Source organism: Furipterus horrens, unplaced genomic scaffold (assembly GCF_987537825.1).
Source record: "Furipterus horrens unplaced genomic scaffold, mFurHor1.1.pri manual_scaffold_3, whole genome shotgun sequence".
Classification (NCBI taxonomy): domain Eukaryota; kingdom Metazoa; phylum Chordata; class Mammalia; order Chiroptera; family Furipteridae; genus Furipterus; species Furipterus horrens.
In genome coordinates this window covers 29,657,815-29,674,501 of record NW_028327173.1, presented here as the reverse complement: position 1 = coordinate 29,674,501, position 16,687 = coordinate 29,657,815, and the positions used below count along the sequence as shown (strand labels likewise).

Sequence of the window (16,687 nt, the reverse complement as noted above, 5' to 3'; positions counted from 1 at the left end):
CACAGCCCACACTTCCTCATTCCACCTGCATGGGTACCTTTGATCAACCTGCTGCCAAGGCCAGGCGAGGCAGTGAGCTCCTCAGAGTCCTCCTGGGAGAAGTGAGGCCCTGCTCTCTGCTCCCTGAATGGCCTGAGTACAGTGAGTTTTCTGGCTCTAGATGGCTTCCTTCCTTTTCTCCTTTCTTTCCTTGTTCTCTTGGATGAATTGTAAGAGCCTTGAATGAACTGACCTTGATGTTCTTAGAAGGAATATATAATAACACCCACCTGGCTGGCCCTGGCCCATCTTGCATACTTCTTGATCTGGGCTGCCTATCTTATCCCAGCAGGAAGCAGGACCTGGTGTCTGAGCCAGTTCCAGATCATTTATGGTGGTTGGGCAATAGAAAGGTAAAAAAGGTAAAAAAGAAAAGCAAATAGGACCAGGGTCCTGCCCTCTGGGAGCTCCTCTGACATGTGTCCATGGGCAGAGGAAAGGAGGGGGTGGGCATACGGTCAGGTCAGGGAGATAAAGCAGCCTTCAGGATCCCTGGGGTTCACCAAAGCAGACCCAATTTGTTCCCATTTCTCCCTTAAAAGTACCTGCCTGTGATCCTAATTTTACTGCCTTCAAAGCAAAGAGAAGGGCTCTGAGGTCACTAGTGTCTCAGGCTCTAGTGTTCTAAAAACAGAAGTGCTCCCTCAGCCCCCATTCCCTGCCTGGTTTGCGTGGGCAGTGAGGGGGGGGCACTTACAGCTGGGGCTGGCTGAAGCCAAACCCTTTCCTCCCCTTTGGTGAGCAGGCTGGACCCAGTGGAGCCTGGCTGCCTCATTCAGCCTGGCTCTCAGGGGGGGTCTCCGTCCCCACTGTCCCACCTACCTGAATTCCTGAATTTCTGTCTTCTCTCTCACTTGCTACCTACCTGAAACTGCCTGCACTTGGCCTTGCTTGGGAAAGGGCTGTGGAGTTAAACCAAATTGCACTGAGACCTCCATAGGCAGGTTAAGCTGTTCCCGCCCCTCAATTCTCCTCTAACCGTCCAGAAAAAACTAGCTTCTTACTCTAGGCAGCAGGCCATCTGTCACCACTTCCCTCTTGTAGGAGGCTTGGGTACTGGAAGGTGAATGGTGTGAACTCTGCAGTGCCCCTCCCCTGGGGTGGCTGGTGACAGCTGGTTGAGGGGATTGTGCCTGGACAAGTTGGCAGGTGTCCCTATAGGCCCAGAGCTGAGATACAGAAGACTCAGGAAAGGACTCAGTGTGTGGTCCACTAAGGAGCAATCTGAGCCTACATGGCCCTAAAGAAACAGGCCCGACCCTTGCCTGCCTAGAACAATGAGTACAGAATCATTCCGAGAGTGGGATGACTCACTCAATGGCAAGCTGGGGACCGAACGGCAGGTCAGTGGTACAAGTACAAAGTAGAGAGAGACCAGGACTTACACAGGAATTTGGGAACTGGCACCCTCAAGTTGAGGGGTCTGTGGTCCCTGCAGAATGGCCCCAAGGTCCAAATAAGGCCTTCCTCCTTTGGCTGGGAATGAGGATGGACCCACACAACCAGAGTCAGAGAGACCTCACAGAGAGTAAGAGGGACTTGAGGAGGCCCTGACTACAAGGTCAGGGCAGGAGAGGATGAAAATTAGGAGTAACACTAGGGCTAGCCACACGAGCGCTTTCCTTACCAGGGCATCTAAAGCCAGAGAAGGGCACACAGGGGATGCTGGGGAGGGATTTGGGGTGGGGGTTGGGGTATAGCTAGAGAAGGCTGACAAAAGACCTACAGCCCGGGTATCTGGAGACAGGTAGCAGATATCAGGTATATTAGCTCCAGAAACTGGGCCAGTCACTCTTGGTGAGATCTGGCCTCTGTCCCTCAGTTGAGTTTGGGTGTCTTTCAACTTCGGGTCAATAATGCTCCTTTTGAAAGGTTCCTCTTTGTTCTTTGCTGGGTTCAGAGGAAGGGGCTGACCTGGCAGCTGGGCAAGGCCAGGGCAAGATGGGAAGGAGCTGGTGCACAGGAGGCTCACCACTCTCTCCTTGTAGACGATGTACTTCAACCACTTGAAGTCCTGCCACTTGAAGCCCGCGAGGACAAAGAGAGAATCACGCTCGTATTGCTCAGGTCGCTGCATGGCACCCTCTGGGTAGGTGATGCGCAGTGTCGTTTTGCTGCCCACGTCCTTCTCAAAGCCCTTCACTGGTGCTGAGTTCAGTCTACAGAGAGCACGCTCAGTCAGAGCCCGCCTCGGGCTCATTGTCTATGGTTTGTGGGTCTATGTTTGGGGAAGCTCTCTGACCCCGGAATACCCCAGGTACAGAGAATGGGGAGCCCAGGTCACCTGGAGCCATCTGGCTTTCTGTTCCAAAATCATCCAACCCAAGGTTCTTCTTGAGGCTTCTGCTGACCTGCAGCCCAACTGGCCACATGGCCAGACAGTTCTCAATGGGCTCAAGGACCAGGGTTTGGGCCAGGACATGCAGGTGCCTGAAGCACTGCTTTGGGGAGCTCACCTGACCACAATGTCATAGTCATCAATTCGTGACCCCAGTGACTTGTTGGCGAGGACTCCTCCATTGCCCACGATGATGCAGCGGCGGCAGCTGAGGCTGAGAGGAGAGAGACAGAGACTTCTGGAGAGCTGTCCACCAGGTCTCCTTCTCCCCTATCCCTTTTGCCCTTGACCCCATGCCCTCGACCTGGCACAGCCTGGGATAGAGGAAGAAGACCAATGGGTTTATGGCAGCATTTCTGAGAAGAGGCTAGAACCACACTGTGGGTAGCTGGGTCACTTGGAACTCTCAGATATCCCTATTCCCTGACACTTCTCCAGAAAAGCATGGGTGTGGAAATGGCTCAGACACTCACTTCATGGAGGTGACACAGGAGGCTCTGATAAGATGGCACTCTGGGTTACAGATTCCTCAAGAGCTAGCGGGATTTAGGCAGCTTTCAGGAGAGAGGGAAATGTGGGCCTAGCTTGAGGGCTATGCCAGAAAAGCAAGAACAGAGGAATGGGACTGGAGGCTCCAGGACTTAGGGCTGGACCATATTCAACTCAGAAGCCCCGACACTCCCAGAAGCCACTAGGGAGCCCTACTCATTTGGCTCTCCTACCCCTGATCCTGGGGTTTCTTCCATTGAGGGTCTGTTGGCTTCAGAAGTATCACTGCCTCCTGGATATAAGCCATGGCCCCTGCAGCTGCCCCCACCACCCAGCTCCTCAGTCCCAATGATGGGCATATCCCAGTCCAGTGTCTTCCGTTCTTACTCTCAGACCTCTGCTGTCTGAAAACTGAGATGTCTTGCCAAGTGCCTGTAGCCCTTGGGTGCAAGCCCAACTAGATGGCCCCACCTCTCTACTCACCCACCCCAATGTGTGTTCTATGTGTGCACATGTCCAGGAACTGCCAGCTGTACATGCCTGGCAGTTGAAGGGCAAGAAGCTGGGCAGCGGGGAACTCACCTGTCCAAGGCAGGGGTCAGGCGATACTCTTTGGTGACTGACAAGATGGCTTTGATCAGACTGTCTGTGGATAGAGGGGGGAGGTAACTGTTAGAAAGTCATTTAGGTTCCCATGAAATGTCTTCCAATTAGCCAGTCTGAAGGCATATGTTCCTGGGGCTGGGGTGGAGGTGGAGAGAGGGAGCTCTGGCATAAGGCTGGCCGGGCTGCTGGCTTAACTTTCTCCCTGAAAAAGGAGGTGGGGGCAGGAGAACAGGCAGGCACACTTAGCTGTGCCTGGAGCCAGGCCCCAGCACCGGTATGCAGTTTTTCCCCAGACCTTCCTTGGTAGTCTCATTTGGCTTTGGGGGCTCTGTGGTCAGGCCTGGGAGTACCTGCTCAGAGACAGGGACCACATTATGCTCATCTCTGTGCCCCCACTGAGTAGACACCAGAGAGTCAATGAGACAACTAATGATGAAGAAGAGTGGTCTCAATCAGCTCCCCGAGCCAGACCACTCTGCCTCATTTCTGACACTGTCTTCCCCTCTCTTCCTCCTTTCAACACTGCCGGTCTCTAATCCTGCCTTTGCTAGGCTGTCTACCTCCTAACCTCTTCAAGCCCCGCAGCCTGGCATGGGCGCACGTGCACACCCCTCAGGCTGCCCTCAGCAAGGGCCCCTGCCCTCTGTGCGCTCAGAGCCTGTGCCCACTAGTCAGACTTCATTCTTCTTGGCCTCTCTCTGGCTCTTGCAATGGTAACTGCTCTCCTTTCCAATTCTGGTATAATGAGAGGATTATAATATAATGTATAATAATACTGACTTGGGAGTTAAATCCTGGAGCTGCTGCTTAAGACCTTAGATCAATTACTTACTTTCTTTGTGCTTTAAGTTTCCTCCTCTTTCAAATAAAAATGGTAATTCCTACTCGGCGGAATTGTTAGAAATATAAACACATAATGTATATAAAGATTTACGTATAAAGTAAGTAAATTGGTGCAACCACAGTGGACAGCATCTTAATCGTCGGCAGCCGTCCGTCTCGAGAGACGATGGCGTAGCTTCTTGAGAGTCTATCTGCACCGCCGAGAATGGCTGTGCAGTCCGATTCGGGAGTGACAATCCCTGCCGCACTTGGTACAGGTGAAGGCAGATGGCTGTTGTTGCTGCTGTTGACGCTGCTTCCGCCTCGATCTTTTCTGGACCGCCTCCTCGTTGCGCGCAGCCTCCGCGCGTGACGTACCTTGCCTGACCGCGAGCCTCCAGGCTAGGCGGTCGTCTGCTTGAACTTCCCATGTGTTGAGATTGATGGAGCATTGTGTCATGTCCTTTTTGCAGATGTCTTTGAACCGCAGTTTTGGGCGCCCTGTCATCCTCTTGCCTTCTGCTAGCTCGCCGTAGAGGAGGTCTTTGGGGATACGGCCTGCATCCATTCTTTTGACATGGCCGAGCCACCTGAGGCGTCTCTCGCTAAGAACTGCATGCAAACTGCTCATATTGGCTCGCTTCAGCACCTCGGTGTTGGGGACCTTATCCTGCCAGGCGACCTGCAGGACGCGTCGCAGGCACCTCATGTGGAAGCTGTTGAGTTTCCTTTCGTGCCTTGCGTAGGTGGTCCACGTCTCGCTGCCATAGAGGAGAGTGCTGAGTACGCAGGCTTGGTAGATGCGCAGTCTGGTTTTCTCAGTGAGGCTGGAATTGTTCCACGCTCGCCGGTTCAGTCTGGCCATAACTGTGGCTGCCCTGGCGATTCTCCGGTTGACCTCCAAGTCGACTGACAGAGAGCTCGAGATGGTGGACCCGAGGTAAGTGAAGTCGTTGACAACCTCCAGGGTGTATCCGTCGATGGTGATGCATGGGGGAGTCCCCGTGCCTTGAGCCATAACATTCGTCTTCGTCAGGCTGATGGCTAGTCCGAACTCCTTGCATGCGTGGGAAAGGCAAGTGACTAGCTGCTGGAGTCCCTCTTCGGAGTGTGATGTCAAAGCTGCGTCGTCGGCGAAGAGCATCTCACGGATGAGCACCTCTTTGACTTTGGTCTTGGCTCGTAGACGGGCCAGGTTGTAGAGCTTGCCATCGGATCTGGTGTGAATGAAGACACCCTCGCTGCAGTCCTTAAAGGCGTATTGGAGGAGCATGGAGAAGAAGATTCCGAACAGCGTAGGCGCGAGGACGCAGCCCTGCTTTACTCCGCTGCTGACTGGGAAGGCCTCAGAGGTTGCGCCGTTGTAGGACACCGTGCTGTGCATGTTGTCGTGAAAGGACATGACCACAGCAAGCAGATGTGGTGGACAGCCAATCTTCCGTAGCAAGCTGAAGAGTCCGCTTCGACTGACCAGATCAAACGCCTTCGTGAGGTCAATAAAGGCGAGGTAGAGTGGTTTATGCTGCTCGTGACACTTCTCCTGCAGCTGGCGTAGGGAGAAGATCATGTCCACTGTTGATCGGCCAGCTCTGAAGCCACACTGGGACTCTGGGTAGACGCGGGAAGCAAGGGTCTGCAGGCGGGCAAGAGCGACCCGGGCGAATACTTTGCCGACGACGCTGAGGAGAGAGATGCCCCGGTAGTTGTTGCAGTCGCTGCGGTCTCCTTTGTTCTTGTACATGGTGATAATGTTGGCGTCTCTCATATCCTGGGGGATGTAACCCTCCTTCCAGCAGAGACAGAGTAGATGGTGGAGCGGCTGTAGCAGGACTGGTTTCCCGCTCCTTAGGATTTCTGGAGGGATTCCATCGCTTCCTGGCGCTTTCCCGCAAGCGAGGCGGTCGATGGCTTTGCCGAGCTCTGCCGCAGTAGGTGGGGTGTCTAGCTCCTCCATGACTGGTAGGTCTGGGATGGCTTTAAGAGCAGTGTCTGTTACGGTGTTCTTCGTTGCGTACAGCTCGAGGTAGTGCTCGGTCCACCGCCGCATTTGCTGTTCCTGGTCAGTGATGACCTCACCTGTCTTGGACTTAAGGGGGGCGATCTTGGAGGGGATTGGGCCTGTTGCCTTCTTGACACCCTCATACATTCCTCGTGCGTTGCCTATATCGGCGGCTTCCTGAATGCTTCTGCACAGGTTTAGCCAATAGGTGTTGGCACAGTGGCGGGCGGTCTTCTGGACTTTGTTCCTGGCAGCCCGTAGAGCTTGAAGTGTACTGGGAGTGGGCGTGACCTTGTAAGCCAGTAGGGCCTTCCTCTTAGCCTCGATCACGGGTTCCATTTCTTCCCAGTGAGCCTCATACCAGTCAGCGTTCTTCCGCTCTTTCTTCCCGTAAGCAATAATGGCGGAGTTGTATATGGCGTCGCGGAGACGTGGCCAATTGGATTCGATAATGTCATCTGCCGCCACTCCCTCGCCGAGTGCATCTTCCATCTTGTTGATGAATTGCTGGGTCTTAACTGGGTTGCTGGCACAACTGGTGTTGATGCGTGGGCGACCCTTCATCTTGGAGTGGTGCAACCTCTTCGGCATTATGCGCACCTTGCTTACCACGAGGGCATGGTCCGTGTCGCAGTCTGCACTGTGGTAGCTGCGGGTGAGGAGGGTGCTGCCAATATCCGTTCTTCTGGTGATGACGAGGTCAAGCTGGTGCCAATGACGGGAGCGGGGGTGCCTCCATGACACCTGGTGGATCTCTTTGCACTTGAAGAATGTGTTTGTCACGCACAGGCCGTGGTGACACAAAAGCTCAAGCAGTCGCTGACCATTCTCATTGATCTTTCCTCTCCCAAAGTTTCCAAGGCAGGTGGGCCAGGCCATGTGGTCGGCTCCTACTCTTGCGTTGAAGTCTCCAAGGAGATAGAGAGCGTTACTTCTGGGAATCTTGGATAACGCTTCGTCCAGTGCATGGTAGAACTGTTCTTTCTCTTCGGTGGTGGCGCAGAGGGTTGGGGCATACGCGCTAAGAATGCTGACTGGGCCGAAAGTTGTTGACAATCGGAGGGTAAGTAATCTCTCTGTGCCTCCTGTGGGTGGCTCTATGGAGTTAACAAGCGTGTTCTTCACAGCGAACCCAACACCGTGCTGTCTTGGTTGGTCCGGAGACTTCCCTTGCCAGTAGAAGGTGTAGTTGGTTTCTCTGATAGTTCCGTTGTCGGCCAACCGGGTCTCCTGTAGAGCCGCAATGTCGATGTTTAGTCGTGCCAGTTCCCTATCGATGACAGCGGTTTTCCTGGCACCCTTGATCCGCGGAAGGTCTGCAGTAAGTCCGGGGCACATGGTCCTGATGTTCCAGCTAGCATCTTAATAATATCAAGTAAAGATAGAGACGTGCACAGACTGAGATCTTGCAACCCTGCTCCTAGGCAGACAGCATCAAAGTGCTCACACATCTGTTTAAAGAGACTTCTACAAGACTGTTTATTGCAGAACTGTTTGTAACAGCAAAACATTGAAGGCAAAAAAAAACATTAAATATGGTATGTAGAATACTATACAGTAACAGAAAAAAAACTGAAGACCTAGAGCTATGTGTATCAGTATGGATAAATCTGAAAAGCATAAGCAAAAAAAAAAAAAAAAAAAATTGAAACACACACACATATTACTATTTGTAAAGTTTAAAAATATGCAAAAATGCCATATATGCATACAAATATACATATATAGTGAGTATACATACATATATTCCTTAAATATTTCCCTGGCTGGTTTGGCTCAGTGGATTGAGCGTCGGCCTGCGAGCTAAGTGTCGCTGGTTCGATCTTCCAGTCAGGGCACATCAGAGAAGGAAAACTCTGACTCCAAAAAACCTCCGCTGCCTTGCGGCATACCTCTTCAGGGGAAAGGCTAAGGGAGTAAACCCCGACAGAAAATCCGGAGCCGGAGTCCCTAAGGCGGTTTGACGTTGTAGTTAACACCGGCAACTCCTGCGGCGCACCTGAAGCCAAGCTGTATTGACTCTGTCTTTCCCTTGGGCCCTTCAGCTGCGAAGAGAGGGGGGGTCTGCTGCATGGGCAACAGCAGACCCTCCATATCACCCTGCCCAGGCTCTGTAGCTTCAGCTTCACTGGAGAGGACACTCCAGCGTCATCGCAAGATGTCGATTCAACACGGGAGGAGACAGATACCGTGTCACTCCCGAGTCGGACTGCACAGCCATTCTCGGCGGTGCAGATAGACTCTTAAGAAGCTACACCATCGTCTCTCGAGACGGACGGCTGCCGAACGATTCCTTAAATATGTATAGAGACATATAAACAGGCCCTGGAATTGTAATACCAAAGCCAAGATAATGGTGTCCTGGGGAAGGAAAGGCAAGGAGTGGGGAAGGACCACACAGAGCTTTAATTGCATCTCATGTTTTATTTCTTAAGCTGAGTAGAGAATACATGTATGCTCATTAAATTAGTTTTTATGATTTTTGATATGCCTAAAATATTTCATGTAAAGAAAGGATGACTCCAAAATTAAAATTAACAACCTCATAACTTTTTAAAAATATATTTTATTGATTATGTTGTCATGGTAGTCCCAATGTTTTTCCCTTTGCTCCCCTCTGACCGGTACCCCCACTTCCCTCCAGCAATCCCACCCCCCTTAGTTTATGTCCATGGGTTGTGCATATAAGATCTCTGGCTTCATCCTTTCCTATATTATTCTTAAAATTCCCCTGTCTATTTTGTACCAACCAATTATGCTCTTTAATTCCTGCACCATTTCCCCATTTCTCCCCCTTCCCCCTCCCATCTGATAACCCTCAAATGATCCCCATACCTATGATTCTATTCCTGTTCTGGTTTGCTTAGCTGGATTTTGTTTTTATTTTTTAGATTCAGTTGTTGATAGTTGTGAGTTTGTTGTCATTTTAATGTTCATAGTTTTGATCTTCTTTCTCTTAAATAAGTCCCTTTAACATTTCATATAATAATGGCTTTGTGATGATGAACTCCTTTAGCTTTACCTTGTCTGGGAAGCATTTCATCTGCCCTTCCATTCTAAATGATAGCTTTGCTGGATAGAGTAATCTTGGTTGTAGGGCCTTGCCTTTCATTACATTGAATACTTCTTGCCAGTCCCTTCTTGCCTGCAAAGTTCCTTTTGAGAAATCAGCTCATAGTCTTATAGGAACCCCTTTTGTAGGTAACTCTCTTCTTTTCTCTTGCTGCTTTTCAGATTCTCTCTTTATCTTTCGCCTTTGGCATTTTAATGATGATGTGTCTTGGTGTGGTCCTCTTTGGGTCTAGCTTGTTTGGAACTCTCTGTGCTTCCTGGAATTGTATGTCTATTTCCTTCGCCAAATTCGGAAGTTTTCCTTCATTATTTTTTCACATAAGCTTTCAATTTCTTGCTCTTCATCTTCTCCTTCTGGCACCCCTATGATTTGGATGTTGGCACATTTAAAGTTGTCCCAGAGGTTCCTAAAACTCTCCTCATTTTTTTCAATTCTTGTTTCCTCATTCTGTACTGGCTGACTGTTTATTTCTTCCTTATGTTCCAAATTCTTGATTTGAACCCCGGTTTCCTTCCCTTCACCGTTGGTTTTGTGTGGATTTTCGTTTCATTTAGCATAGTCTTCACTTCTTCCCTTATGTGTTTGCCGTACTTAAGCATATATATCAAGCCTGTGAGCATCTTTATCACCAGTGTTTTGAACTCTGCATCTGTTAGGTAGGCTGTCTCCTCGTCTGTTAGGTTGGCTATCTCCTTGTTACTTAGTTCTCCCACTGGCACCTTGATCTCTTCCTCCTTTTGGGCCATACTTCTCTGTCTCCTCATTTTGACAGGCGCCTGTGTTTGTTTGCCTCTGTGTCTTAGGTAGAGATATTGCACCTGTTACATTGTAAGGGGCGGAACCTTAGGTATTCATCAGTACGGGTGACCCGTTTCACCATTTTGTGGCGCTGTATATGGGGGTGGTGTCTGAGAGGGAACAATGCTGCTTGCTCAGCACTGGACCCTTTCCCAGGCACCTCTCCCACTTCTCTAGCTGTTGCCCTGAACGTCGTTCCCAGAGTGGGTGGGTCTTCAGACATTCTAGGACCGTGGGAGCCCTTTAAACAAGCAGACTCTGCTAAGAGACCAGCAGTTTCTTCCTCTGCCCCGACCCCCACTGGTTTTCACAGTCAGAAGCAATGAGGCTTTATTTTCTCCGGCGCTGGGACCATGAGCTGCGTGGTCTGGTCTGGTGCTGGGAGTGCTCCCCAGGTGTCCCTCCCCATTTTTTAAAACAAGTGACTGCACTTTCCACCCACCTGCTGCTGCCATCACTGCCGCAGCTGCTGCTGCCACTGCACTGCATCCTCTCCTCCCCAGCGCCGCCCCTCCTACTTGTCTGGATGAGTATTTCTTTCTTATATCTTTGTTTGTTGGACTTCCATGCAGCTCAATTTTCTGGAACTTCTAGTTGTCTCTAGTTTTGAGGTAGTTGTATTCCTTCTTAGTTGTGGAGGGAGATGCAGCGTGTCTGTCTAGGCATTCATCTTGGCTGGAAGTCCAACCTCATAATTTTCTAAAGATGGGATGGCTAACACTGTCAGATGCTGCTGAGAGGTCAAGTTAAGGACTGGAAACTGTCCTTTGCATCTCACAGGGGATGCTGCAATCTCAGTGAATGGTCAGGGAGAAGGCATTCTCCAGGAGTAAATGGTGAGGAAAAAAGGGACAGCAGGCACAGCTAATCTTTCCAGCAGCTGAATAAGAAGGTGGTAAGGAAACAAATCTTTTAGGAATGTCCCATACTAAGTGCTTTCAGATATCCTTTATGGTGGGCTTCAGGGAAGGCCATAGATTCCCTCTGTTTTCCCACTTCCAGTTTCACCTATGAGGAGAAGCATATGCCACTAATTGGCCAAGGTTAAGAATATGAATTGGGTTTGTTTTCTAGGTGGGGAACCTTAGCAGAAGCATAAACTTTCAAGTGTTCTCTTATTGCTGGTTGATGGGCTCTGTATTGGCCTTTCCTGGACTTCATAGCTTAGTAGAATCAGAGTTGAGTGAGGATTTAGGAGAAAAGAGTAGTAGACTGCTTGCCTACCTGAACCCAGGAAAAGGGAGTTCTTCACATGGTTCAACCCAATCGATTAGATCTGTCCCTCGAGGTTTGAGGTCAAACCTTTTGTCTTTTTGCTGGCCACTGTCTTCTTTTCAGGGAGGGATGGACTGGCTGAGTAGAGGGTTCAGGTATTCTTGGGTCCCCCAGCCACATGACAGCACCCCTTTAACAGTTATCTTATTTAATTCTGACCACAATCTAATGCAATGGCATTATTCTCTCCATTTAACTGATGAAGAAACTAAAGCACAGACAGGCTAAAACCTGTCCAAGGTCACAGCTAGTAAAAAAGCAGTACTGGGATCTGATCTTTCTGTGTCTGACCCTAAAGCTCATACTCTACCATGCTATGAGACAGTACAGGAACCCGACAAAGAAACAGAGCTTGTTCAACTATCAGGGATGGGAAACCGTAAGTTAGGAGGGGACTACACGAGTGAGGTCCCTAAGGCAATGGAAGCAGATAGGTCTGAGAGTATAGGGGGAAAGGCTGGCTTTGGACAGGAGAGGAAAGGACTGGAGAGGGGACCATGTTAAGGTGAAGAACACCAGGAGGGATGATGGGAGAGGCGGGGGCATTTGTGGAGGACAGCCTCTGTTTTCTCCAGGATTTTCTACCTCAGACTTAGTCCTCTAGCGCCAACATCTCTGGCACCCTTTTTCTCTGATCTCACAGCACCATGTTCTTGCTATATCAGGTCCCTTACTGTCCTGCACTCTAAATGTCTGCATCTCCACTGGACTGAAGGTTTCTGAGGACAGGGACCAAAACCGTCTACTCCATTGCTGTATATCTAGTCCTGACAAAGTGGTGGGCTCTGAGTAAACATTCCATTAAAGAAGAAAAAAAAAGACAGAAAGGAAAAGGAGAAGAGAATGTAAGGCATTGTTGGGAGTGGGGGAGGGGGTAGGTCCCCAGCATGGCACTTCTGAGGGTACAGCCCCGTCCTAAAGTGTAGGGAGATGGTCTGGAAGATAAAATATTAATGAAGAATGGACCAGGGTTCCCAGCATACCTTGACCTTTGATTCCAAAAGGCGGCACAAATTCACGGATCCTAGCCCACTTGCGGAAAGAGTCATCCAGGAACATGGGTGCTGGCTTGGAGAACCTGGAATACAACAGGGCTGTTGAGGATCCCCAAATGCAATAGGCTAGAGTAGTGGTTGGCTCTTCTGTACAGCTGCCTTGACTATGGCTGTGCTGTAAGCCACCTTTCACATTCCTGCATACCCTTCCTACCCCAGCCTATTCTTTGGGTAGCTGCTGTATGGAGTCTGACAGATCTTGTTCCACACAGTCTGAGTTTAAAAGAGCAGGTCCAGCCAGTCCTTATGTGGTCAGCTATATGAGTTGGGAGACAAGACCTGCTCACCAGGGATCAACATTTCTGAGCTGGAAGCTCTCTGGCAGGTTACGCAGGCATGCATCCATCAAATAGTCACTGCTGCCTACACTGCTCCTGCACTACAGGAACACAGAGATGAGACTGTCCAGTGGAGCAGAAAAATAACCCTGAACAGTCAGTGCAGGCACACAGAATTCTGGAGAGAATCCTGAGAGGGGGACCACCCAGGGTGAGGAGGATGGAGAATTCATGATGTGAGGACAAAGCAGGTGAACAGCCATGGAGACGGAGGTTTGGAAGAGAAGCGAGAAAGTGTAGCACCCAGAGGCTGGGAGGCAGGGCTGAGGGAGGCCTCAGACAGGCAGGAGCCTGAGCACATCTACTGGCAGAGGGAAGGACAGAGGGAACGCAAAGCTCTTTGGGAAGTGAGGGACGGTAAGCAGCTTCAGGAGAAGGGATAATTTTGGCCTGGAGGAAGGATGGGAGGTGAAAGAGAAGAGGAGGAAGGGTAAAGTGATGCTGAGTTGAGGAGAAAGGAAAAGGCAAGTTTCACTTTTCTTGGGAAAGCCAGAAAGTGGGCAGGGCAGCGTGCAGGCCTGAGGGGAACAGGCCGAAGGGATGCGGAAGGGAGTGAGGGAAGAGCGCAAAGGTACAGGGGAACCAAGCTCTCAGAGGCTCTTGGACAGCCCGACTTCACATGGAACCCAGCACCCTGGAAGGGGCCAGCAGCTGGTCACCTACTGTGCACTGAGTCTTGCTGTGGTGCCTGCTTAGGGCTTTCCTGGAGGAAGGAATGTGTGGAGGCCTAGGCCTTAGGTGGCTCTGTCTATTTCTAATTTGACTGAATCAGCCACTGAAAAACTGAAAAGTAGAGGAGAGGCCTTCTAAGCCCAGAAGCTGGAACTTACCCTGCAATGTGCTCTGACTCAAGTCTGCATTTCTCACTCTCCTCATCACTAATCTCCATGCTCAAGAAAAATTATATCAATCATCACTCTAATAATATTAGAGATTTTGAGGTGAACTTGAAAGAGGCAGAAAACTTTCAGGCCTGCTCCCTCCCCATGACTTGCTGCTGGGTAGAAGTTGCCACACTTGACCGCATGGAGAGGCCGTGCCTGCATACAGAGCAGCTTTCCTTTGGACTCGAGTCAGCTCGCTTCCCTTCTGTGCACAAGGGTCGTGCATGTTTCTCATCCCTAGTATAGAAAATCTAAGTAAATTATTCTATTTGATGCTACACTAGAGGCACTGAGGGTCCTGGCCATAGTTCATGTGTAAAGCAAAGGAAACAAGGTCCCCAGAAAAGCCTGCATCAAGAATCTCTCCTTTTGTGTTGGGGCTGAGCTTACAAAACCTTCACAAAGTTTCTCAGGCTTGGACAGGATTTTATCTGTTTCTAATATGTACTGGATGTCATGTGCTAATAAAATCTCCTAAGATCTAGCCAAACAGCCTTAACATATTTTTTTCTTTTCCTCTCCCTTCCCCCCTTTTATCAGCTAATTAGAAAGTTCATTATGTTAATATTTACTTTAAAAAACCCTCATTTTTGATATCACTTATATGTTAATTTTGGAGAAAAATACAAATAAGTGCATGCAAACACAAAATCAATAAAAAATATACCCATAATCCTACAATACAGAGACATTAACCTTTTGATCTATATCTGTACTGACTTTGTTTTTTCCCATATTACCTTTTAGACAGTTCTGTTGACTATTTTTTTACAACTTTCTCCTAATTCACAATGGCTCAAATAACCATAAGCTGCTGGTAGTCTTGACACAAATCAGCACCCCCTCCCCCAATCAAATGTACAAGGATACACGACCCCCTCCCCTCTCTATTTGCCTAGAAAAACCCTTAAGTCCAAATGCTACTTCCTCTGGACAATCTTGCCCAACTGCCCCAGGTAGACCTGTACTCTGCCTCTAGTGTTTCCACTATGTTTTGTTCAGCCCTGGTGAGGTGGCTCCGTGCCTGCAGAGCCTTGGAAGCTGAGCCAGGGGCCATAAACAACAGGAAATGGGGTGGGGTGATGGTAGAGGTGGTGTGTGTATGTTTGTGTTCATTCTGCAGGTGGCCTGGGAAGGGTGTAATGCTGCACCTGGGGTAGAATCCAGGGGCTTCTGTCCAGACTAGAGTCAATTTGGGGGCCTGGCGAGGGCGGAGGTGGCCCCTGAGGTGCAGAATGACTGGTCAGACTTGTGGGGGTGTAGGATGCCTGACCTGCTTGCCCTGGCCTAGGGGGCAGGGTGGGGCAGGCTCCAGCAGACAGGCCCCAGCCCGCCAGCCCCATGGAGAGCCCCAGCATGCCAGGCAGCCTCAGGATCAGGTTTCAGTAGGGTGTGTGTGAGTGCGTGAGAAGGACCAGGGGAAGGAGGAGACGGAAGTTGCCCTGGGACCTGCCTTTCCCCCTTAGATCCTAGAGTGTAATAGTAGTTTGGCAACTCGGGACTCTAGGAAGTCACGTGCTGAGGGTGGGCCTAAACCCTGTCCTTCTCACAGCGAGGCTGGGACCCTGGACCCAAGAGGCTGACCTGCCCATAGACCTACAGACTCCAACCAATTAGGAAGGGCAACCCAGGACCAGTTCATTTAATGCCCAGTGGTATGGCTGAGGTGCTGTGTAGAAAGTGATGTCCCCAACTCTGGCTCATTGACCTAAACCATTTCCTATTGCCCAGGATATCAGCGTGTACCCAGAAAGCAGCAGGAAAGCTGACTGGGTCTTATTAGAGGGTGAGCAATAGTTGTGGGTGGGCACCACACACTCAGAGCAGTCTTCCTCCTACTTTCTGCCAGTCCCACCGCAGAAGGTGCCTCCAGATGTGGGTCTGCTGTATTAGGGCAACACACAGCTTCAGCTCTCCACCTGTGCCTGTCTGGTGGGTGGCCAACCCTCTAGTCAGTATTCCCCGGAAGTATGAGGAGCTCAAACAGCCTAAGAAACAAAAGGAAGACAGAGCCCAGTAGTGGGTCCTGAGACCAGGGGCCAAAGCACACTAGCCTGTTAAGATTCAGCCATAGGCCTTGGGCTCCCAAAAGTGAGACTGTCATCTAGTGGGGTGGAAGCCAAACCCTACAGATCCATCTTTCCAGACCCTGATCTGGGAAGTAGCGAGGTAGACAAGGCAGAGGGACACAGGTTTCTAGAATCTACCTGGTCTACTGTAAATGGCCCTGCACAGTAAGACCCTGGTACATGCCCAAGCCAAGTAAGCAAAGGCTGCACTTTTTAAATGCTTTGCAAGCTTCTGCCTGGCTGCCATTCCCTCTGCTGACCACCCAATGAGTCCCATGGGAGAGAGAGCAAGAGTCTGAGGAGAAAGAATGGGAAATGGAAGGGCAGGTGGGCATATGTCCAGTGGGAAGCAGCCCAGAGATAAAGAAGACAAACAGCAGGTATCAACCACAAGTACTATCCCATGCATGAGCACGAAGCTGCTGCCCTCTTTAAAACCTACCTGTCTACTCAGTGCCAGGTCCTGTGCTGAGGGCTGGCTGGGGACCTAAACGTAAATTAGCCTTGGTCTTTCCCTTAAAGAGCTAATAGCAGATACAAGTAAACAAACAATCATAAAATAATACGTCTGTACATCTGGTATTTTGGAATAGGTAGGGATAGAAAGGTCTTATTAGATCAACTTAGGGTTACAGGACAATCTTAAAGGAGGTGACAAAATAGAGCTGAGCCTTGAAAGACAAGTAAATGTGAGCCTGGTGGGTAATGTTGGGAAGGGTATTCAAGGACAAGTGAAGTGTAGGTGAAGGCACAAGAGTGAAGAGAACCTTCCCATCGAGACAAGGAGAGAGACTGCTGAGGCTGGACAGAGCGAAGCAGCACCCACCTAGGGCAGAGGAGCTTCAGCCTGGTAGCCCCTCCCAGTGAATCTTCCCTCTAGTCCCACCCAGGCAGGTGGAACA

General features: G+C 50.2%; 1 protein-coding gene across 8 annotated transcripts in view; it reads right to left on the bottom strand.

The window, feature by feature from the left end:
- The window catches only part of ST3GAL3 (ST3 beta-galactoside alpha-2,3-sialyltransferase 3), a 194,143-nt gene that overhangs the window by 22,672 nt on the left and 154,784 nt on the right, over positions 1 to 16,687 (bottom strand). For 7 of the 8 annotated variants that reach the window (XM_090269286.1, XM_090269287.1, XM_090269283.1 and 4 more), the window contains 4 exons: positions 12,423 to 12,517; positions 3,449 to 3,512; positions 2,496 to 2,591; positions 2,012 to 2,198 (listed from right to left, as the gene is read on the bottom strand). In XM_090269286.1, coding sequence (XP_090125412.1) covers positions 2,012 to 2,198; positions 2,496 to 2,591; positions 3,449 to 3,512; positions 12,423 to 12,517 — 442 coding nt within the window. The remainder of the gene's footprint in view (positions 1 to 2,011; positions 2,199 to 2,495; positions 2,592 to 3,448; positions 3,513 to 12,422; positions 12,518 to 16,687) is intronic. The other variant, XM_090269290.1, reaches the window with a different exon arrangement.